This window comes from Helianthus annuus, chromosome 4 (genome assembly GCF_002127325.2).
Source record: "Helianthus annuus cultivar XRQ/B chromosome 4, HanXRQr2.0-SUNRISE, whole genome shotgun sequence".
In the NCBI taxonomy this organism is placed as follows: Eukaryota; Viridiplantae; Streptophyta; class Magnoliopsida; order Asterales; family Asteraceae; genus Helianthus; species Helianthus annuus.
In genome coordinates this window covers 206,231,265-206,256,907 of record NC_035436.2, presented here as the reverse complement: position 1 = coordinate 206,256,907, position 25,643 = coordinate 206,231,265, and the positions used below count along the sequence as shown (strand labels likewise).

At 35.0% G+C, this 25,643-nt stretch overlaps 2 protein-coding genes and 1 long non-coding RNA gene across 3 annotated transcripts; 2 read left to right on the top strand and 1 right to left on the bottom strand.

Annotated features, from left to right (window-relative positions):
- Positions 1–1,841: 1,841 nt before the first annotated feature.
- Positions 1,842–3,402, bottom strand: LOC110934240. Its single transcript, XM_022177422.1, has 3 exons — positions 3,178–3,402; positions 2,947–3,136; positions 1,842–2,446 (listed from the first exon to the last, which is right to left on the bottom strand). The coding sequence occupies exons 1-3, from the start codon at positions 3,400–3,402 to the stop codon at positions 1,842–1,844; spliced, it is 1,020 nt and encodes a 339-aa protein (XP_022033114.1).
- A 5,934-nt stretch (positions 3,403–9,336) lies between these two features.
- LOC110938204 (protein CASPARIAN STRIP INTEGRITY FACTOR 1) lies at positions 9,337–10,204 on the top strand. Its single transcript, XM_022180667.2, has 3 exons — positions 9,337–9,494; positions 9,622–9,677; positions 9,782–10,204. The coding sequence occupies exons 1-3, from the start codon at positions 9,410–9,412 to the stop codon at positions 9,923–9,925; spliced, it is 285 nt and encodes a 94-aa protein (XP_022036359.1). The 5' UTR covers positions 9,337–9,409; the 3' UTR covers positions 9,926–10,204.
- Positions 10,205–15,989: 5,785 nt separating this feature from the next.
- Positions 15,990–16,776, top strand: LOC110935356. Its single transcript, XR_002589066.2, has 3 exons — positions 15,990–16,057; positions 16,509–16,599; positions 16,681–16,776. It is a non-coding gene; the product is annotated as an uncharacterized LOC110935356 (long non-coding RNA).
- Positions 16,777–25,643: the final 8,867 nt, after the last annotated feature.

Here is a 25,643-nt window from a genome sequence, read left to right as displayed (position 1 = left end):
TTTTTGATTTTTCTCAAAATTAGTCCCTAATAGTCAACGTTTGACTTCATTAGAGTTTAGTACACGTGTCAACACATCATTGGTCGTGATTTTACGAGGTGTTACATCCTCACCCCCTTAAAAGAAATCTCGACCTCGAGATTTGCTCAAAAGATGGAAGTACTTTCTGTCGTCTAATGGACTTAACTTCCACAACATATTTGGGACCTCTATGGGCACCCCAGTTGACCTTTATAATAGGTACATGTTTTCTTTCGGAGCTTCTAATCCTGTCAATCCTTGATCGATACTGGTTTCTCATCAAACCATAAGTTTTCATTAATCTGCACATCATTATGTGATAATTCTATTGACTTATCAGCGAGACATATCCTTAAATCACCAGTGTGGAACACATTGTGAATACCATCAAGTTCCTTAGGTAAGTTTTAGCTTATAGGCTACCGATCCTGACATATTCGATTTTCTCGAATGATCCTATATATCCAGAGCTTAACTAGCCCGCTGTATTAAAATTTCATCACACCCTTCTAGGGTGATACTTTCTGTTGAATCTTATTCCTTAACAAGAACTTAAGAGGTTTGCGACTCTTATCAATCATTGATTTTCTGTCGATTATTGGCAAATTTCAAACAGTTACGGATTCGTATGATCTTATTCGTTATTTCCAGGGAAATTTCAGGTCCTGCTAATTTGGACTTACCAAACTTCTGTCCAACAACGGATGTTTAACATTCCATCTATACAAGGTCTCCAAAGGAGCAGCCTTGATGCTTATATACTAATTATTAGTTATATGAGAGCTTATTTAAGGTGAGATAGTCATTCCAACTACTGCTTAACCCAATCTTGAAGAATAGCTAACCTCATGGTTAGTTGAACAAGTCGACAATCCTGGGTAGCCAATAGCGACTCACAATTGATACCTAAGTAGGGTTGCGGTAATCAATGCATAAGCATAATGAACCGTCTTTCTTAACTAATATTACCGAAGCTCTCAGAATTATGAATTAGGCTTTATGAACCTTTATCTTAAAACTCATTTAATTAGGGTTTCGATTCTTCCATTATTGCTGGTACTAATTGATATGGATATTTTCATAATAATGCAGCCCTAAGTGGGATGTAAATCTCAACTCTACTTGTCTTAGGAGGTAAACAGGGTACTTCTTTAGAGAAGATAATCAAGACATAACAGAGATATTCTAAATCCCAAGCTTCAGATCATCTATCGATACTCGTGTCAGATAAATGACACATTTGCTTTACGAATGCATGGATGTCTTAATTAGCGACACTCACTTGGACATTTCTATTCTGGATATCTTCTTTGAATACCATTAACTGACTTTGGTACAATATGACCATTGGGATATCTCAGTGGTTCCATGCATTAAACCTTCATACTGATCAGGCATGGAAGCAATCTATGGAACACACTAGGATACGCCAATCCTCATATGGCGCTATTATAAAGCATAGTCTAGCATTCACAGTTGATAGAAATCAATGAGATAATAAAAAAAATAACATATATTGACATACTCCATCTGGAGAGAGAGAGAGAGAGAGAGTACTCTAGATTTTTACGAATGAAGATTTCTGACAAGAATAGAAGAAATGGTTCTTATGATTTTCGCATGTAAGTTTTACCTTACACTTAATATCTGGGGTTCTTATGGAAAAAATTTTAAAAGTTTGCTATGCTTAAAATTTATGAAGGATTTGTTGGTACCCGAACCAAAACAGAGCTCTTAGCATTTATATTACTAATAAATGAGAAGGAATGTACCTGATGACATTATTGATATGAACTACCTCTGGCATTCATCAGGAGAGTTTAAGCGCTTTCATTCTTAGGCTTTTTATTCTTAACCATACATCCCTTGACAGATTTAGGGCATGTAGTCTTGATGTGGCCTTTCTCGCCACAGCCGAAGCAGACTGCATTCTTTATGTCCCTACATTCGTGAGACGGATGACTAGTACTTTTACAGATGCCACACGGTCTTGGCCTTTGTTCCATTCGACACTGTCCCCAGTGTCTTTTATAGCATGTCTTGCATACAAGTTTCTTATTGGACTTTTGTTGGTTCTTATTAAGCTCTAGCTTCCCCTTTTTCTTAGAAGTCTTGGAGTTATCTTTCTCCCTTTTCCTTTTTGGTTCATTCTTTGCACTCGAGGCATGAATAAGATCCTTCTCGTGAGTAATGAAGTGTGGTTTTAAATGGGATTTGGAGAAAGTAGCATTTGGCTCTTTGAACTTTTTCATGACCTTTCTAATAGCTTTTCCAACAGCTGCGTCAATCATAGCTTGGAGAACATCTCTGTTAATTTTGAGGTTCACAATTGTAGCATCATTAGCATGAGTCGCACCATCAATGACGCGATTGACGGTTGTCTTATCCGAGTTTGTCATACTCGAGACTTGGTCCCCAACACCAACTGAAACAATTACTTAGTTGTACTACAACAGCTAGTCATCATTCTGATGACCTAACATATGCTAACCACGGTATCATTAAACCATACAGGCTAATATGGTATGAACATTCCTAATGAACGTTATTTAAATGTATATCAATTATATTTAGCCTAGGTCACAAAAGGACCATCAATGGCATTTAAGGTTTGGACCTAGTCCATTACCTTTTTGACAGGGGATTAAAATGTCACATCTGCCTTTGTCATATTGATGATTTTTGATAGCTTGAAAGCTCGCCACAAGGACATTGGAAAAGAGTGATTCCTAATGGATATAAAGCATTCACCTAAAATTGTTGAAGCAGTCTCTAAGGCATCATCTGCCAATTCTACCTCATGTTTTATGTCTAGAGTTCTAACAGGCAGATTCAGCAATTTACAATATTTATTGTCTGCAATAGACTTATCTGTGCCAGAATCAAACAAAATTCTAGCATAAACCTCATTGATAAGGAAGGTACCTGTTATGACGTTATCATTATGTACCGCCTCTTGGGCGTTCATTTGGAAGACTCGCGCGTTTGTTTTCTTGGCCTCTTCAGGCTTCTTTGCAAGTTTTGGGGAATTGGTTTTGATGTGCCCTTCCTCGTTACAGTTGTAACAAGTTGCGTTCTTCAACTCCTTGCATTCTAAAGTCTTGTGACTCTTGGTCTTGCAAATCCCACATAGTTTAGCACGTGGGTCGAGCGTACATTTTCCAGAATGACGCTTTCTGCAGTTACTGCATTTGGGTCTTTATCAGACTGACTCGAGTTTTTCTTGAACTCGAAATTTTTCTTGTGCTTAGAATTTCCCTTTTTCTTCTTGTCAGATCGATGAGAGCTCTCCTCTTCTCTTTTCCTTTTTCCCTCGTCAGTAGTCTTAACAGACTTATTCCTGATTGCATCTAAAGTGATAGATAAGGATAAGTCCACCATAGACCTATATGTGGTAGGCCTAGATGCTTTAAAATTTCCCTTAATTTCTGGTGCTAGGCCTCCAATAAAACGCGCTATGCGTTTACGTTCAGGGGTGACTAAATAGGGAACCAGGCGGGACATGGTGTTGAAACTCGTCACGTATGCCTGACAATCTAAATTCTTCATGACCAGAGTCAAGAAGTCTGTTTCGATCTTTTCTACCTCATGCTGAGGACAGAAGTTTTCCTTGATCAGTGCAACAAATTGATCCCAAGATAAGTTATAAAGCGGGATCTTCCCCGTGGCTTGGATCAATGATCTCCACCATGCCAACGCTTCTCCTTTGAATGATTGTGAAACAAATTTCACAATATCCTGCTCGGCACAACCACTAATGTCTACTACAGTATCCATCTCATCAAGCCATGTCATACAATCGATGACTCTTTTTTCTCCTGTAAAGTCCCTTGGTTTGTGAGAGACAAAGTATTTATAAGAGCAGGTCTTAACACGTGGCTCCTGATTGAGCACAATTTGTTTGGATGGGATACTTTTCTGATTTGACGAATGATGAGAATCGTCCTTATGAGATGTATGTGTCTTGGAAGGTGGCTTCGTATGAGGTATAGACTGAGTCCTAATGCGAGTACCACTTGGTTCTTTGAACTATCTGTCAATGGCTATAGTGACAGGATTATCTATCATTGCTTGTAGATCTACACCCGTTATATTCATTCTGGTGTTGTCATTCCCCATATTGGAATGACTATTAACCTCATCTGATTCAGGCATGCTAAAGCTTGTTTTCTATAAAACAATTGTCAATAATTTTGTTTAGAAGTCTATTCTGGAATCATCATTTTCGATGATTCATTAACCATGGTATAAACAGACCATATTTGGTTAATTTGATAATCAGGTTTATTTTAAACTTTTCATTATAGTTAATCTAGTTATAAACTATTAAGGATATTAAAATGGCACAAAAGGCCTTGTCACGAGGACAGTTTTGAATTTATGAGCCATGATCTTATAGGATCGAGACATTAAGGTTTGAACATAGTTCATTACCTTTCTTGACAGGGAGTCAGAGACTACAACTGTCTCTTGTCTTTTAGGACAATGGATATAGCCCGTAGGCACTTTATCACTAATGGATGTTTATGATATGATCATTTTATTTGATGATTTGAGCCATGATTTCTAAACCACTAGGCTAGATAAGAAATTGGAAGAATCCAATATAAGGATGACTATTGTGATTTTCTCGAACCACATTTGTCAAGAGTGCTAACACGTTCTTAGGTGTTGACAATGATCTATTATCTTAAAAAGGCTTTACCATTATAGCCATGTCTAAAATGACATATAGGCTAGGTTATACCTTTAAGATTTTCCTTGAGATTTAATGGCGGAGCAATCATAAACTGAAATAATGTTCTGATTTAGGACATAATACATATGTATATGTTTAATACCAAAGTAAATTTTAAAAAGGAAACTTTTCATAGAAAGTCCTAAAGAATTACAATAATTACCCTAAACGGATCTTAAACAAAGAAATTCGCCCACGCAGGGACTTATTTCTGAAAGTTTTCATTCCTTATAGGGACTACTAGAGAAATGAAATATAACAAAGGGAGTTTCTTCTTCATTTTATTTCTGAAAGTTTTCTCCTTGGTTCACTGTGTGTGGTACGGACACTGAAGGTTTTTGTGGGTAGTCGAAATCTTCTATATTAGGAATCTTTGCAAAAGTGGAATCCAAGGATTCTATGTTTAATGAATATATGGATCACGAATAAGGTCAGGACATGTATAATCCAAATTTGGGATTCCAAGACTGGGAGGTAAGAATTATGGGTCCTTTGGGTTCTCATAGGTATTATCTTTGGAGTGGGAGCCTCAAGGACAGTTGGTATGGACTCCTCCGATGTTGGCTTCTCATTTGAAGTTTCAAAAAGTCTTAGGTACAGAATTTGAAATATGTTTAATGGTTTCAACTGGTTTGATTTTTGGGAAATGGTTCAAAAAGGTCCTTTCTCCATACTGGTCATACGCTTATTCGAGCTGTAGTACGAAGCTTAACATTCTTAGACTTCAGGTTTGGAGAGTTTCCACCAATGGCAGCTTTGCTCGGCGACACGTTCCTGTAATTCACAAATATCGAAAACAATGCATACAAATAACAGGGATGAGATCATTCCTAGTTCATGTCTAGACTCGGAAGTCAAGGAATGTGCTACTGTGTCATTGAGATTAAACACAAAAGGCTAGTGTTTAATTCACTTAATGTTGGCTCTGGTACCAACCTGTCACACCCAACAACTTTCAAACTTTGTCATTTTAGGCCCCTTGACTTCCATACTTGCATGTTTTGTTATAATTAGTACAAAAAGCCCTCATTGGCCAATATTAAGCATTCTCGAGAGTATGACCGAACATTACGATACTCCAGTTCGCTTATATGGTCACTCAAAGGTGTAGTTTTAAATGTTGACGCTTTTGGCCCCTTTAACGCACAAACTTGCGCGTATTATTGTTTAATAGCATCAAAGCCCTATGTAGCCCATAATAGGCATTCCCAAGAGTATGATTGCACGTCATGATGTTTCGGGTTCGTTAAAAGGTCACTCAGAGATATAATTAAACATGTTGACACTTTTAACCCCTTTAACTTGCAAACTTGCGCGTAACATCACTTATTAGTGTAAAAGCCTTAGATAACCAATAATAGGCATTCCCGAGAGTATAATTAAACATCATGAAGCTCTCAGTTTGTTAAAAGGTCACTCATAGGTAAGAATTAACATGTTGACACTTTTAACCCTTCGACGCGCAAACTTTCAAATAATTATGCAAACGGCTCCTCTCAACCAACATGTGGCTCATTTGTGAATATTAATACCGTGTAAGGTTATTCAGAGGCTTAGTTTAAGCATGTTGACACTTTCAGTCCTTTCATATTCATGGTTTTTGATTTTTCGCAAAATTAATCCCTAATAGTCAACGTTTGACTTCATTAGAGTTTAGTACACGTGTCAACACATCATTGGTCGTGATTTTACGTGGTGTGACAGAACGAAATTGCAAAAGTTTGGGACTATAGCTGTAATTTTAAAAAGTTAGGGAAGAAAGGTGAAAGATGGGCAAACCACAACGACTATCCATGCATTTTTCTCAAAGTTTTATTATTATTTATAAAACCATCAGAATCAGTTCAATTTAACATCGTAACTAACTAGTATCTTAAATATAGTATGTCTTTAATCTTAATTATTTGCGCTAGCTATTGAATATGTTTCTGACAATAATTTTGTCTTCTTCGCTTTTTAATCATATGCTAACTTTTGTTCTATTGAAAGAACCAAAAGACGTGCACCATATTTCTTGTATATTTTTTTTTAGCTTTTTATAACTTATAATAAAAAATAATTTGGTAAAAGTTATAGAATCCTTTAAACTATTTTTTAACCTAAACTGAAATATGCCACATGATACCTCTTCTTTTGATCCTTTAATTAACAAAAAAAAATATAAACATAGTACTTATCATGTCTTAAACAATACATGATACCTCTTCTTCTGATCCTTTAAGTAACAAAAAAATATAAACATCGTACTTATCATGTCTTAAACAATACAAACACTACCTTTTTTTAACCCGTGTTTTTATTATAAATTACTATTTAGTTATGATAACTAAAATTCATATTATCACCCTCAAAAGAAAGCTTAAAACCACTTAAACACACACGTGCGCACGCAAACATATATATATATATATATAGATAGAGAGAGAGAGAGAGAGAGAGAGAGGAAGGTTAACGTACATTACGGCTTAACGTACATCACGTACGACAAGTAATTACGCACGTTCATTTTAAAATCACGCACGTTATAACTCAAAAATCTAAAATCACGCATGTTGAAACACAATAATCACGCATATTGAAAACATTAACGTGCGTGTTATACAACAAATCACGCACGTTGTCGTACGTGAAGTATTTTAAGCCGTAATGTACGATATACTTTTTCTATATATATATATATTTATATTCATCTTTATATTTATAAACATGTATTAATCAAGTTCTTTTTTTGGGAGGTGTGGAGCTGTCCAACCAAGACTGCTTTAATAGAAAAAGAAAAGATGAGAAAAATAATAATGAAGAGGGTGGTATCTTTATTCTCCATCAGTGTCCTGTCAAGTGGTATTTGGTGCCAAGTCTTTGTCCATATGTATAATTGAAAGCACTAATGACTAACCATCCAAAGTTTAAACCCTTGAAAATCCCACAAATTATATTTAAATCTTTTTGGAACCCTAGCTGATCAACTAAAGAACAAAACAAAAACCCTAATGTTTCTAAAGTGGCCACTAGTTGCCTTTTGAGGTTTTTGAGTCAGTAATATTGCACTACATTCCCTTATAGAACCTGTATTTAATTAACTAAAGTAATTCATAATGCTAATTCTTTACTTATCTTCCAAAATGGTTTAATTGCTTGCTTTTCTTGTTTGTGTTATAAAGAATCTTGAATCATAAAGTTTGTGTTAAACTTCGTTTGGAAGCAAGTTCTACAAGAAAAAACATCATCATCATCATACTAAGTAAATCTCACCAATAACAAAGTTAATGTAGAGTCTAAGGAGAGTAAGATGTAAACAGTCTTACCTCTACCTCGTAGGAATAGAGAGGCTGCTTCCAGTAAGACCCCCGGCTCGATAGTAGTTTTGCATCAAGACTTGGACATAAGACACATAACACTCAACAATTAAGACAAAGGCTGCTTCCATCTCTTTAGTTGTAACTAGCCATCACTAATGACATCAGTGGTAATATTGTGATTGTTAGCAATAGGGGCGGACCTACCCTTTGGCCAGGGCGGGCGGCCGCACCCCTTGAAAAAGAAATTTGAGTGTATATTTTAGACAAAAACCCGACCGCACCCCTTGAAAATATGGTTGAACACCTCATCCGCACCCTCAGCAAATAATTTTTGGATCCGTCACTGATTAGCAAGTTGGTCCATTAGTAAAATTATACAAGCAAATAACAATTGTAAGTGTACGTAAGTAGTGTTCATTGGTCCATTAGTGGAAGTTGTGCAAGCAAAAACAATTGTAAGTGTGCATAAGTAGTGTTCATTAGTGGTAACTACTATAAGTAGCAAGTGTGCACTAATAGTAATTGTGCATCATGCGACACTAATTAGTACGTACTAAATAACTGACTATTGCTACAATGGCCATCAAGTGACATTTAGGAAAAAAGGTCTAGTTTCAAGTGAGGTTTAGGCTTTGTTTCATACATTGATCCAAATAAATATATCTCCTTTTTTCATCTCTAAGATGACCAAAACGAATGTGTTAGTTATCCTATGCTCATCGATCCTGAACAATAGATCGATTTCGTATGATTTGTCAATTTAACTATTTTATAAAGAAAAAAAAATATACAAAGCACCTCAATTTATAACCAACGTTTAGAGATCCAATGGAGTGAGATCAATCAACCAAATAAATAAATAAATCATGAAAGAAACTCTTACCAAACAACATATGTGGCTACTTTAGCCTTCAAGTCCACGCATTTTTAGGTTCAAGTCTCACCTCTTTACCCGATAAAAAGATAAAAAAGAACATGATATTATTGGCTAAAACTTTGTATTAGGGGTCCATTACCCATTAAGACATTAAACTAATCTTCTAGATATTTAAATTTCCACTAACCCTATAGACAATTAGTGCCCCAACAACAGCAAAGTGGTTTCCTCTCACCTTTTAGGTTTTAAATTTAATCTAAAAGTTAAGCACAGGAAAAAGCATTGAATTATGACATAACTCTTTATATTAAACTAGCATTTCTTAATTAGGTCTTATCCCCAACACCACTATTGTTATTATTAAATAATTAACTTTATAATAACCCCCCACCCCACTCTTGTATAGAAATACAATGTTTGCATCATTTCTTGAAATCCTTTAAGCCAAAAAGCTCTCAACAAAGAGAAGCAATCATGAGAATGAAAAGAAACATGTCTTACAAGATTTATCTCCTAACTCTTCTCATTGTAGCCTCACTTGTTTCATCATCATTTGCAGGTTCAATCCATAATATATTCAATCAATTTCTTATCTTTTCTTCTGTATAGTAATCTTTATGAACACATATGTAAACCCTTTTGAGTTGTCTATATGAATCATACTTGATCATGTTCATGTGAAACAGCCCGTTGCGGTTCGTCCATTCCAATGGTGAAACTTGGTGCAACTGATCAAAATCAGGTTAGTTAAGTTCATCTTCTTTTTCTTTTAACATAATCTCTTATATTTCATGTGTTTTGCGTCATATCATGTAAAAAACTTTATGTGCATGTATGTGTATATAGGAATCTTTATATGAAGAAGATCAAATTTTGGGGAGGGATGATATTATTCATGAGAGGCTGCTAAGGGCTAATACAAAAGATTATGGGCGATCGGATCCTGCACCGACGTTTGTCAAGCCTCCGTTTAAACTCATACCGAACTAGCTAGCATGGTTTAGAGATCGGCTCATTCGCGGTATCAATGAAATTAGCAAAGAAACTAGTGATATATCCTAGGGAGTATACTTACCTGTTGCACCTATAAGTTTTAAAGATAATACACTCCCTTTGTATAAATATATATTATATACATAATGTGTATATGTGAACGTAGTGTTTATGCTGCCCAGCAAGCATCATGCATGTAAAATATTTTTGAATTATGGATGTGTACGTATATGTATTGATGAAGTTGATCTATAAACTATATATGAATATGGATGTTATTATGTTAATACTATTAGATTATATGTACGTATAGTTAGGGTTTGCAACGCATGCATGTCTTTTGTAGTGAGAAAGTATGCATGTCTTATTTGGGCGTTTTCTGTTTGGACGTAATACTTACATGACATGATTTTTTTTTCAATAATTTAATTAAAAATATAATTTGAAAATAAATCTAGTTTTGAAACGCTGCATGCTACTCTTAATTTACAATTAAACCAGTGGCGGACCTACCAACAGTTGTGGGCAGCCGCACCATTTGAAAAAAAAAATAGTGTATATTTTAGGCAAAAAACCCGACCGTACTCCTTGAAAATATGGTTGAACGCCTCATCCACACCCCCAACAAATAATTTTCAGGTCCGCCACTGAGTTACGAGCTAGTCACGTCAGGTATATCGGGTTTGTGATTGGATTCAATGAAGAGTCTCTTTAGTGGAATACAAGAAATTACATTAAATTTATTTGCTCGATCTCTATAATATATAATTGTTGTATCTAATAAGTTTGCTTCGTGATATTCAGAACATCAAGTTATTGAGAACAGAAAACTAACAAATTAAAATTGTTTAATTTTAGTCAATATTTCATATTTTTAAGTTTAATGCTTCTTGCATACATGCACAAGTTATACATGTAAAAAAATTATCAAACTAATATGTTCATATGTTTTAAATTTTATGTTGGGTCGTTTAACACCCACACATGACCAATACATGTCGTGGTCGTCATACTCAGTAAATCTCACCAACAGCAAAGCTAAGGTACGTAGGGTCTGAAGAGGTTAAGGTGTAGGCAACCTTACCTCTACCCCGTAGAAAGAAAGATACTGCTTCTAGTGAGACCCCCGACTCAATAGTAGTTTTGCATCAAGCCTTGGAACACTTAGCAAATGGGATAAAAACCGATTGGTGCATGTACCCTCTTGTCTTTCGGCTACCAACGTCACCGCATGATGCATGATTAATCGTCAGCCCCTTTTAATGTTAGCTTTTATATACGAACAAACCATCAAATTACTAGTTTGTTCAATTTTCATTCATGGAAAAATTACAAGTTTTGTTCTTTATCTTTATATCATTTTTCAGGCGGTGTCCATTTTAACGAATGTTGACAGACGGTATCCTTTACTAGGTATTTTGTTGCAAGTTTAGTCCTTTACACCCAACCCAGTTAAAAAATGTCACACCCTCAAATTACCACTTAGGGAGTGTCCCTGTTAGGCGTGTGACCACTAGTAATGACGAGCCACTAATAACATTGAACGCGCACAAGTTTCAAAATAAAATCCTTGATTATTAGTAAAATACCATCAACAAGTCTAAGTGAAAACCAAAGTATTCAGCGGAAGCAAAATTTAAACAGTTTCAAAACCCAAGTATTGTATCAAGAAATCAATAACATAAATCCATCCAGTCGACCCATGACCACTCCAGCTACTCCAGACAGCAAGCCCCAATGCAGAATATCAAACGACCTACAAGCATGCAAACAAGTGTGTCAGACAACGCTGGTGAGTTCAAAGTTTTGTTACCGAGTTCAGTTTACCAGATACATGTATAAAACAGTTTAACAATTTGATTGATTTGATGTTGTTATTACTCGATTACCGTATGTGGCGACTAGATGTGAATGCCCAACCCCAATGCCTCCATTTAGGCATTGGTCATGAGGTCAAGGTATCAAACAACCTTGAATAGATGTAAGGGGTTTTATATGTACACGATGAGAATGCCCAACCCCAATGCCTCTAACTAGGCATTGGTCATGAAGTCCAGGTAATTAGTTCACGCCCGTCCTTTCGGCCCGGTGTGAGGGTGCCAAACCTAATAGCGCTATCAACTAAATACCTCGTTGCTTCTTCAGCAACACGGTAGATGTATGGGGTCTTACATGATTTATACTGTGTTCAATAACCAACATCCCAAATAACAGTTTACCCAGTATTCCCTTTAGAAACGTTTACCAGATGTCCCAAACCACCGGGACGCATGCTTAGAAAAGTGCAGTGAACTCACCTTTGGTTTGCTCGGTAAGATTAAAGCACGTATTCCAAGTTGGTCAATTAGTCCCTATTGTAATTACCAGTAATAATCAGTTTCGAGTGCACAAACACTAGATGTTCCACGGAAGATTAATTTACATATTCCCTACTCATATACCACGTAGTCCGACATACAAGTAACGCACATACTAGCATACATGTTGTAACAGTTGTCCGCACAATGCACTTGGCAACATACACCATCATAATATCACATAGTAGGTGGTTAAACCCCGAGTCACAGATTCCTTCATCCTAACATGGCATATGCTGCTCACATTTACACAAGTAGTATATATTCAATAATGGACATGATGTATCACTTAATTGTGTCACAAACCTCCATTATCAGGGTATATTTATGTACTAGGTACTACACATACAAGATTACACATATCAAATCTCATGTACTCGTGTAGCATCACATAATAGTCATCCAAACCGCGCAACCCGATCATACCTAAGGCCCAATATGAGTCGTCTGCTCAACAGTGAATTTTTTTGGGCCACTCACGCCTGAGCCCAGCCTGAACGCAGCCCAGCTGTGCATACGGTCCACCCTTACCAGGCCTGTTTCAATGTGTGAGGCCCAACTTACAAGCTAGGCCCATGTGGGGTAATCTGATGTTAGAGTGTGGCCCAATATGGGCTCGTGTATATGTTTCATTCTTGTGTGGCCCACTGGTTAACTACTTCCGGATATGATCTAACAATTGAGGCCATGCACATTAACAAATTCAAAGTTCCAATTCATGAGTTCCATATACATAACAGTGATCAAATAGCAAGTAAATCATGCAATCAAATAATAAATCATTCAATTCTGGTTTCAAACAATCGGTCCAATCATTAATTTATTGATCAGATCCTTATCAATATGCAGGTGACTTGGAATTTATTCATAATAGTCAGCCACTTTTTCCATAATTTGTCAGAATTACATGTGATCTATATAAAGTTGTCAGTGATCACATCATATTACAATTGAGGTCCAATGAAAAATCGAATACAATTAAATCAAAACTGATTGTTTGAATTGTGTTGTGGTTTGTGCTAGTTGATATGACCTAAACTGTATCCAGTGATTTGTTATTATCTAGCATTATCACTGATCATCATCATGCTGAACCAAACACCACATATTCTCATATACAAACATAAACCACACAGCCATGTATCGATGCCCAAATCAACCAAGATCAAGCAAGTTCACGGATACTACAAGCAACCAATAAAATTAAACAAACATAAGTGATACTAACCGAGATAATATGGGAAGTATGGTGATGGTGATCTCGACATGGGGGGGGGGGGGGGTTTGCTTCTACTGCCGCAGTTTGATTAGAGGGGGTAGGGGTAGGGTTTGTTTATTTGAGTTGTGTGATATATGCAATTTACGTATACATAAATATATTTTATGTAATCGAAGTGGGCTCAGGCCCACCCCAACAATCCGATACATGTGAGCGGTTGGGTTCCTTGGTGCACAATAATCGGCCCAATACCATATGCACAAATCTAATATGCGTGGCCCGTCAAAGTGTGCGGTTCTAACTTAACCATACGACACAATAGGTAACGCAAACAAGTCTTTCACGAGCGTTAACAGATTCACAAAAGCAAGGAACGTGAAAGAAAAGAAATAAAGAGATTTGAAATCACAAGACTGACGGATACGAACCTTGAAAGTCGAAGTTGTCACAAAAAACCATGTTAATTGTTGGGTGTAAAGGACTAAACTTGCAACAAAATACCTAGGTAAAGGACTAAACTTGCAACAAAATACCTAGTAAAGGACACCGCCTGTCAACAATTAACAGGGTTTTTTAACTGGGTTGGATGTAAAGGACTAAATTTGCAACAAAATACCTAGTAAAGGACACCGCCTGTCAACATTCGTTAAAACGGACACCTCCTGAAAAGTGGTATAAAGATAAAGGACAAAACTTGTAATTTTTCCTTCATTCATTTTATTTTGTTGTGTGCATCAAAATAAAATGGTCCATTTTTATCTACTTATTCTCGCAATATAGAGTTGCGGAAAACCTTGGTTTTTGTATATAAAGTGTAAGAAGTATTTGCAAGCTTGACCAAACTAATTTAGTTGTTAAGTTGCTTTGATAGCGGTTTCATATATAAAGAAATCCAAATGATTCAACATAAAAAGTTATGCAATTGGTACTGTGTGATAAACACACTAGGTTTTAGGAATTATCCTTGGACCTTGCAAACTGAAGAACACTAATATTGCTCTTATATCCAAATGGATATGGCGCTACAAAAATGAAGAGAATAACATGCGGAAATCGGTTATTGTGATGATGCTCTTTATAACACCAAGCCGTGTTGGTCGCAAGTTCCCGTTAACAAGGCTTTAAATGGAACTTGGAAGAATATTGTTAGTACGGTTGAGAAAGTAAAGGTGGTTGGAACAAAATTTCATTAGTTAATTAAAGGCAAAGAGGGAGATGGTAACTAAGAACATTAAAGAATTGCAATATTAAAGAATTCCTGGAAAGTGAGGATAAAGATTAGGGTGGGCGGGGTGTAATTCGGTGACCCATGCGGGGAGGTCACTTGCCGATTAGGGGGGGGGGGGGGGGCTGCCAACATAGCGGTGAGTTAGAGAGAGGGAGTGAAATGGGTGAGGAGCTGCCGAAGAGAGGGGGAGGAGAGAGGGAGGAGAGAGGGAGAGGGGACCAATCAAAAGTTTCCTTTTTTTTAAAAAAAAAAAAAAAAAAACAATTCACCTAAGAGGGGAGTGCCGCCATCAATTTAGGGTGTTAGGGGAGTTTAAGAGGGGAGTTGACGTGGCACACGAGGATTGGTTGGGCGTAAGAGATGGGACTCACCTATTAGGTGAGCACCCCTTACACCCTTATAGCAACAGTTTTGTGCTTAAATGGTGCAAGTGCGTTCATTTAAAGAATTCCTGGAAAGTGATGATAAAGATTATAGTAACAGTTTTGTGCTTAAATGGTGCAAACGGGTTCCTAAGAATTGCAATATTCTAGTTTGGAGAGTGGATTTGGGTTGTATTCCTATAATTGACGCCCTCATCTCTAGAAATTGTTTTTCGGGTGAAAAGAGAAAAATGCCCGGATAGTCCCTGTGGTTTCGCCTTTTTTCACCTATAGTCCCCAACTTTCTAAAACTACCTGAATAGTCCCCAAGTTTTCATTTTTTGTTCCCGGATAGTCCCTGGGTCTAACTTCAGTTACTTTTCTCTGTTAAAATGATGTGAAATGACAAAAATACCCTTTTCTTAAAAGACCAAACCACAGGGACTATCCGGGCATTTTTCTCTTTTTATTTATAAAACCCCACCACCACACTTAATCTTCAACCTCCACCCACCATCACCCTCCTCCACCCTCCACCATCACCCTCTCTCTCTCTCCCTCTCCAATTCCGGCGAAAGTCCGGCGACTCACGGTGGAACCAGGGTTTTCCGGCCGTTTTTCATGGTGGAACCAGTCTTATTTCAAGATGAAGATGTAATAATGTAAATTTTCCGGCTGTTTTTCATGGTGGAACCAGTCTCAAAGACGGCCGAGAAGTTGCAGTGTAAATTTTCCTCAAATGCTCTAGTAGCATACCCTTTGAGTTGGTTTGTTTCCGCCATACTAACATGTTATGACAGTATAATGGAAGGTGAAGAATCATTGAAACAATTTTCCCCTGAAATGTTTGTTGAGGATCCCAGTGTTAAAAACGCCTTTTCTAGTTAAAAACGCCTTTTCTATCTTGCCCCGTATTATCCTTTTTCATGGTACTGAAGATTTCACAATACCACCACATGCAAGGTTTGACTCCCTCAAAAGTCAAAACTCGTATTTCATTTATTACTTTTTAAAATGTTATACATGAGGTTATGTGTAATGGGGCGCGAGAAAGGTCCATAGCGCCGCTATGGCGCCAAGAACACCGCCCCCCGGGGCGCCATGACCAAAAAAAAAAACGGCGTGAGATTTTTCGCGGCGTGAGAAGGTATTTATTTGTTCTGCATTTTCCACTTTGGTCCCTGCATTTTACACTTTGGTCCCTGCATTAAAACACTTTGGTCCCTGCATTTTACACTTTGGTCCCTGCATTTTACACTTTGGTTATGATGAGGTAGGGGCTTTATGACTACGGGCTCTAGTGACATAACGCCCCATAAAGCCCCTGTGTGACGTGGCACGACACGTGTCGCATAACGCCCACAAAAGGGCTTTATGACTACACATGGCCTGATCAGTTTTAAATATTTAACAGTATAACTTTTGTGGAGACTCTCAAGAGAATTGGTGTGCCAGCTGATCTAATACTATACAAAGGAAAAACCCATACAGATTTATTTGTTCAAGTAAGTGTACATTTTAAGTTTGGAACATAATCTTTTTTGACAACTTTAACTTAATTTTTGGATTTCTGTCGAACCGTACAGGATCCTCTAAGAGGTGGTAAAGACGAGCTATTTGACTATATAGTCGATTACATACATGCTGGTGATGTTGATGCGCTTGCTAAGGTTGCTATTTGACTATTGTTTCAATGATTCTTCACCTTCCATTATACTGTCATAACATGTTAGTATGGCGGAAACAAACCAATTCAAAGGGTATCCTACTAGAGCATTTGAGGAAAATTTACAATGCAACTTCTCGGCCGTCTTTGAGACTGGTTCCACCATGAAAAACGGCCGGAAAATTTACATTATTACATCTTCATCTTGAAATAAGACTGGTTCCACTATGAAAAACGGCCGGAAAACCCTGGTTCCACCGTGAGTCGCCGGACTTTCGCCGGAATTGGAGAGGGAGAGAGAGAGAGAGGGTGATGGTGGAGGGTGGAGGAGGGTGATGGTGGGTGGAGGTTGAAGATTAAGTGTGGTGGTGGGGTTTTATAAATAAAAAGAGAAAAATGCTCGGATAGTCCCTGTGGTTTGGCCTTTTAAGAAAAGGGTATTTTTGTCATTTCACATCATTTCAACAGAGAAAAGTAACTGAAGTTAGACCCAGGGACTATCCGGGAACAAAAAATGAAAACTTGGGGACTATTCAGGTAGTTTTAGAAAGTTGGGGACTATAGGTGAAAAAAGGAGAAACCACAGGGACTATCCGGGCATTTTTCTCGGGTGAAAATATATGTGTTTTGTGTAACTTGGAGTTGAGAGTGGAGACTAGGGTTGCAAATAAACCGAACAAATATGAATAAGGCTTTGTTTGTGTTCGTTTGTTAAGGAAATAATGTGTTCATGAACACTTATTGAACGAGATTTGTTTGTTCGTGTTCGTTCATTAAAGAAATGAATGTGTTCATGAACACAAATAAAATCAACGAAGGTGACGGAGGCTAGAGGTGGATGGCGGAGGGAGTAACACTGGAATGTGAACTCGTAATCGTGGAACGACAATTGATATTTTTCGTCGATGTTATTAATGAGAAGGAGAGAATGTGCATAATCATGTGGGAATATGGTTTTCTATTTAGCTTGTTAAAGTAAGAAAATAAATAAGAATTAAATAATATAAAAAGTATGGATAAAATAAGTAAATAAATGTACAAAAACCTTTACTGAATAAGATAAACAAATGAACATGAAGAAACGTAAATGAACGAACGTTCATTAACACATTACCAAACGTCCACGAACACACTTGAACGAACGAGGCCTCTTTCATGTTTGTCCATTTATTAAACGAACGAACATAAACGAACTTTCCGCTAAACAGTTCATAAACCATTCGCTGATGTTCAGTTCTTTTGCAGCCCTTCTGCAGACCATATCTTCATTATTATTATTTTTTTAATTTATGGACCGCATATTTTTAAAGTTGCAACTCGCCGGAAACCTGCAACTCGCCCGACGCTTCTAAACTGGCCGGACGCATCTCGTGCATGATGCCTCGTTCAAAAGACGCATCCCGTGGCCACTGTCCATTTTTATTGGGTTTCACTCCAAAGACACATTCTGTGCTTGGAAGACGCATCTCGCGAATGAAGCGCCGCTCCAAAGACGTATGAGGTGACTATTTTTGAAAGTCATGTTGGTCAATGACTATTTTCGTAATTTTCCCTCTAATATACAACGCTTTTGACCTATTATGACTTGTATTTAATTTGAAAACATTCCCCTAAAAGGAAGATTCGCCTAATTTTTGTTTAATAGTTTTCTTTTATAAAACTTCTTTAACAAAACGCATGTTGGTTTATAAAAATCATTTGTACATGAACGTTTTGGGTTTATGTAATCATAAACTTCTGATAATGACACTGCCCAACAGTGGCGGATCCAGAGGTGTTTTGGGGGTTCCCAGGAACCCCCTCGATTTGGAAAAAATGAGAAAAATAAGGGAAATTTTATAAGATTTAAAAAAAAATAGTGAGGATTAATGGAAATCTATCAAAAGGAACCCGGTGAAAAAAATTTCTGGATCCGCCACTGCTGCCCAAGGAATACAGAGTGATAATATTCAAGACAAAAACATCCCAAACTCTCATGTAGAAACCAAATAAACCACGATCCGAAAGATTGCTTAGGACCATATAAAGAGCGATGTAATCTGCATACTTTCGAGGGTTTTATCAACAAAACCTTAGGCTACTTTATATATTGGGATGACAATGGGTTGGGTATGGCTAATCATATACCTATACCTGGTTGTAAAATTTTGTCCCATACCCGACCATTACTCGTCAGGTATTTTTCGGGTACTTACCCGTCAGGTCTCGGACATACCAGTTATGATTTTCATGTATATATATTCTTTACTTTCGTTTATAATTTTATGTTTTATAATATCTATATAATATATTATATTATGACAAATAACATATATATCATATCACCATAATAATATTTGTTATATTTAAATATGTAAATATATAATAATATTAATCTCAACAAATATTTTTGTATTTCATAGCAAATAAATATAAATAATGTCATCAAAATCTATATTGTAAAAAAAAAAAGTTTATTTTTTTAAATATTAAACTACTAGAATGAAACATTACTAAATAATATTTAAAAGAAAATAAATATAAATCTTGAAAGTTTTCGGGTAAACGGGTATATAGTTTCAGGTAATTGGGCCGGATATCATATAATCCCATACTCGTCCCATACCTGGGAAATATTCTTTTTTTTCAATCCCATACCTGGCCCCATACCCAGTGGGTATCGGGTATACCCCTCCCAAATTCTTCGGATTTTGAATATACCCATCGAGCTCGGGTAGTTTTGCCATCCCTACATATCTACCTTCTCTCAATATGAACTTTAATAAATATGAGAATTTAATGTTTTCTTCGTGAAAAATAAAAATATTGAATTTGGAAGGAAGGATGTATAGCTTTAAATTTGGATAAGGAAAATATATGAAGTTTTCAAATAAGGATAAGGAAAATATATGAAGTTTTCAAATAAAATTAGCTTATATTGGGCTAAATGTATTATATGCAATTAAATTTAAGCCCGAACCTTTTGGTGCAAATGGTTCGGTTTTCTTAGTATTTTTGGGCTCGTGGGCCGTTCTTTTGTTACACCATAAGATGACGTATTAGTGTATTACATTACAACATTTAATTTAAAAAACAAACAAATATAAGGTAATTAACTCAATAACAAATAAACTTACAACTTTATTAAACCGCAATTGTTACTGCATTATGACTTGATCATTATAATAAACCTTCTCAAGTCTAGTTATCATTGATTTTTTTTCCCAAATGCAAGGCGAAACCCGCTTTAAGCACCTTAACTTAGATAACGAGAAGTAAATTTACTTAAAATAGACCGTGTTATTTACTTTTACTAGTATCTGGTGTTCATCAGTTTGATTTTTACTTTTCACTTTTTTTTTTCTGGAATTGTTCGGTTTTCAGTTTCGACCAAATAAATTAAATAAAACAATAATTAGTTATTGCATTGGGGTTGGGCTAAAAATGTGATTGGACTGAGCTAAACGACAAACTAAAATAACCATTATTTGTTATTCAGTTTGAATCGAATTCACATTGTTTTAACACCTTGGCTTTGGTTTTGTTCAACTGTAAGATCTTCTATTATTTAAATTCTTTTTCAAGTCATTTACTTTTTCTTATTGCAAGTTAATAATGGGGATATTTGTATCCAAATTGAAACACCAATTGTGCAAGAAAAAAGTAGAACATTGATGATGCTTCAATTGAACATGGTTTAGAGTTGGGACCATTTTGGCTGGGCTAGTGTTACAATTTACAAATGGCATAAATAGTGGGGGGCTACTCTAATGGTATAAAGATTGGGTATTCAAATGTGTAATGTATAGTCTTTAATTTAATGCATAAGATGTGCAGATGGCTTTAGTAAATTGGGATTGAAAACTTACAAATGGATACATCAACAATAGTATACTTTAAACGTCAACCATGTGCTATGGCTTTGGTTAAGGGCTTTGAATAGGTTCAATTTGTTGATTTTTAGGGGTGTTTTGAGATTATTTGTTGAAATAGATTATACTATATCACGGTTCGTTTGTGATAGTTTTTATGTCAAGTCATTAGTAACGTTTCTTGACTATTATAAATCAAAGTTAAACCGTATAAAATTAAACTGAACCAACAAATCGTTATTAACGGTTTGCCTTTGATTTGGTTTCATGGTTTTGAATTAATTTATGGTTTTGAATTAATTTATGATAGAGAACCGCATAAAATATGATAAAAATACAAGAAAGACAGTGTTCTAACAGTCAAAACTAATATGCCAACTCGCTTGTTGTATTGTTAAGCAAAGTTCACCATATGTATAGTGTAGCCAAAAATAACTTAATATCCAAGTAAAATAAAAAAAAAAGTTATCACTGTTTATAAAGATTTGAACCCATAACATTTTTGTGCAAGAAGACAAACTCCGTACCATTACTTGAAAAGTTTTTCATAATATTAACACATGTCACAAAATTTGTGTTCGTATATTTTATAAATTTTTTAGCTACCCTTAAAGCTACAACTAAAAGGCCCCACAAGTGTCTAGTTTTACCAAAACTCTAGCGACATTCTAACCGTATACCGTTCAGAAAAAATTTACAGCGACGTCATATCCATACGTATACTCAAAACTAATTATTTGCGACATGATTGAGAATGCAATTATCAAATAATTTGCAAACACCTTCTAGAAAATAAAACGAGAAGAACTCATGCTTTAGAGTCAGATAAACAAATATAATATTCGATTTCATGAGTTGAGATTCTGTACAAACAGTGCTAACTGTAAAACCGTAAGAACAGATTTGAACCATTGATAAACAAATATAGTATTCGATTTCATGAGTTGAGAGACACTTGTCAATTATGTGTTGGTTCTTACAAACATAAGTATTTGTATTTGATCCCATTCCTCGATTTCATTGTTTGTATATTATATTTTCAATAAAAGTAGAAGAACTCATACACGTTTTCAATAAAAGTAGAAGATTTATATTATTAACACATATCAAGAAAACTCACACTTCTCTAAATAAAACTCACATTTTCCTTATAAAAAAGTTCAATTTTTTTTTCTTCTAAGTGGACAACAATTCAGAAGATCAACTCATGTTTTCCACAACATTTTACAAAACAAATTCAACCACCCGAAGGATTGATAGAAGCTCTTGGCCCCTACTCATTGTTCTTGAAACAGATAACGTGTTGTCGTCAACTTTTATTTTGCGTGTTCTCAAATGAATCTTCATAATAATTTCCGTTTGGTTCGATTGCAATTGTATGGTTAATGATTATAAATTTCCGTTTGGTTCGATTGCAATTGTATGGTTAATGATTATACAATATGTAGTGTTGCTCAAGCTAATCTTGAAATAGGCGAATCTTTGAAATTTTTACACCACTAGATGGGCACAACTCCTTGTTAAACAAAAGAAGATTGGTATTAAATTCACCAATTAACAACTTTCTTTTATTAGAATCTTTGAAATTTGTTGTGAAATTGGCAAATCTCATTTGGGAACAATTGAACATGGCCTTTGGATGACCTTACAAGCCATTTCCCTTAAAAAACACACATACACATATATAGCTATGTGAATATATCCATTTTAATTTTACAATTGCAAAAACATTAATCCAAGTTTAAAGTAATGACATATTTAAATATTCTTGAAAATTATAATTTCTATATAATTTGTAATTTATTGAGTTGGGTTTATTTGTCTAAGAAGGATAGTTGGAGACTTGGAGGCATGACGATAATTAAAAAAAAAGGTACAAGTTCAAGGATGAAGAACAGGTTATTTTTGGCATGTTGGAAAATATATAAAAAATTCACATTAGAAAAAAAAAATTGTTTTCATCTTTAGGTGTGCTGTCTCAAAAAATATTTGTGTGTAATTCTTAATCATATATGTTCATTAAAAATCTCAATAAACAACGAAAAATTGTTTTATAAATTGTATTCAGATTTTATTTATTATATATATAATCTATAACTTCTTAGCTACAATCCTTTTATGATTTTTGTCTTTTGTGAAAAAAATTTCAATTTTCTCTTTTTCTTTTCTATTTTTTGGTTTTTCTTTTTCTTTTTTAAGTTTCAATCGAACCTGTTGTTGTACATGTAACAAAACAGTAACGAAATTAATATTCTTATTTATTGTTTCGATCGATGTAAACACGTCTCGGTATTTTTGGGTCGTATCATGATTTTTTTTGTTTCTCTTACGTCGGCATCTTAATGAATCGAATCAATATCAAACGAATTCCTGCTATTAACGTTATTTTTACTATTGCGTCTACGTTTCCATTAAAAATTGAGTCGCCCCGCCGCATAGTGCAGATGTAACCCACTAGTTCGTTTTTAATATTAATGATTTCGTTATGTTCTTCATCATATAATTATGGGATGCACATAGCTAATTTATATTATTCTTTTATAAATATTATAGATGAGTTAAAAGTCTCATATAAAACACACACATATAACAAATAATTCTAAGTGATGAACATCTGATTGATGAATAACAAATCATCTGTCACACCTATCTAGTTCATTCTTACTTAGTAACAATGAAATGATTGAGATGACGAGTCGTATGATAACTTACCAACCTTTTTTTAATTCGCACGACGTCATTACTTGCGTATACAGAACTCACAAGGAATAAACATATTTGTAAATGACAAAATGAAGATAGTTAAGCTTTTAAAACCAATTTGGATTAGATAAGTAGATAATTACTAATTAGGGTGGTCAAAAGACTCAAAATCGATCAGATATATGCATACATTCTTTTTGTTAATTTGAATTTATTATACATAACTAATACCTAATATATTATATTGAATTAAAATTAAAAGCTAATTAATCAAATGATAACCCACTGTATTATATAATACGATTTAGGTATTTCAATTTTGTATAAATCACTTTCAAAGTTTAAACAATACAGGTTAAGTTATTGTACAAATGATTCTACCAAACATCCTTAACATAAGAAGTGAAGAAGGATTTTTTTTTTTTTTTTAATTTTTCTCCCTACTTATTAAGCACGTATTTTAGTCGCACAATCCAAAAAAATCGCAATTTTACGGTAAGTATAATTACTTTACAAAATTACTCTACTATTGTAAAATCACGACTTGTTTTTCTTTTTTACATTTTGCAATTAAAAATCATTCTTTAGTAGTAGGGGAAAATTCAAAAAAAAAAAAAAAGAATCAATCCTCCTTTACTTCTTACATTAAGAGTATTTTGTATGTTACAACCTAGTATTTGATCTTTACCTAGATGGTGGTGGTGCAAGCGGCAATGATGCTAGATCTGCCCGTTGTTATGTATGTGTGTGTTAATCTTTTATTTTATAGAGTAAATTTCTGTTTTCGTCCTTGAGGTTTGTCCATTTTAACTAGTTTAGTCCAAAAATCTAATTTATAACAAAACCATCCCTAAGGTATGCATTTCTTAACGCTTTTCATCCCTAAGGTTTGCGTTTCTTAACGCTTTTCATCCTTATGAATTAAATGAAAAAGCACCCTTAGGGATGAAAAGCGTTAAGAAATGCAAACTTCAGGGTTGGATTTGTTATAAATTAGATTTATGGACTAAACTAGTTAAAATTGACAAACCTCAGGGACGAAAACAGAAATTTACTCTATTTTATATAATTTCGTTCATTATAAATAGGCACCGGTTTTGTAACACAACAACAAGAACACAATATTATGGCAATGGTTGCACCAAATATAGTATCTTCTAGCATTGCAAGCATGATTCTTGAATATAAAAAAAGCCCATGAGTATTTTGTTCTACACCTGCATTGCCATGGACACCCCTAAACAATTACTAGATAAATTCTTTATTCTTTATATTTTCATACATTTTTTTTGAATGGCTAACGTTGCACACTATGGGGATTGAACCCCTGACATCTCCTATCCTAAGCTCTATCTAAACTCACCAACACCACTAGACTATTCCCAAGTGGACTATATTTTCATACATACATATGTACGTACGTACCTACGTACAGTGACGGATGCAAGATTTTATTTTAATGGGTTCCTTTTGATAAATTCTCATTAATTCTCACTATTTTTTTCTAAATTCTACAATGTTCTCATTAATTTTTTCCGTTTTTTCTAAAGGCATTAGGTTCCTGGGAACCCACAAATGTAAGCTGGATCCGCATACAACTTTTATTTCACATCACATGAGTCAGTTAAAACATTTATTATGTATTATGAGAATGGTACAAGCAATTTGACCACAAGTACACACACTTTTCCATGTGTCTTATGCAGGATTGAGGAATGTGGTCTGCTCAGCTAAATAAATCTTATATATTACCAACTTTTTGTGTTAGATATATGGGCTTAAGGAATATAGTAAAACACAGAAAATAATTTCACAGAATGTATACCTGATACTTGGTTGTAATTTTTTTAATAGCTATAGAGGTAAATACATGTTTAATATAAATATTAAGTAAACTACACGGATGATCTCGTTACTCATTTGATTCTAGTGTTTTACTTAGCCGTCCACTCATTCGAGAGACTAAAAGAATTAGTAACAAATATATAATTTTAACGTATGATAAAAACCATCCATGTAATTTACTTTAAACATAATATGCTAACGTCTAAATATAGTAATAAATAACCATAATTGTAAGTTTCTAGAATATAAGTTGATAAATTGATACATACATTACCAATATTTAATCTTACATTACAAAAGATTTAAACACATATCACCAAATCTAACTACTTTACAAACCCAAGAAAATATACTTATATTAAATACCCAAGAAAATCTTGGGTGACCCATTTTAACTTATATTGGGTAGGTGTTTCAACTTCAAGGTTGTATTTTTTTTTTTTTTTTGAACGGCTTTCAAGGTTGTAGTTATTAATTAAGAACA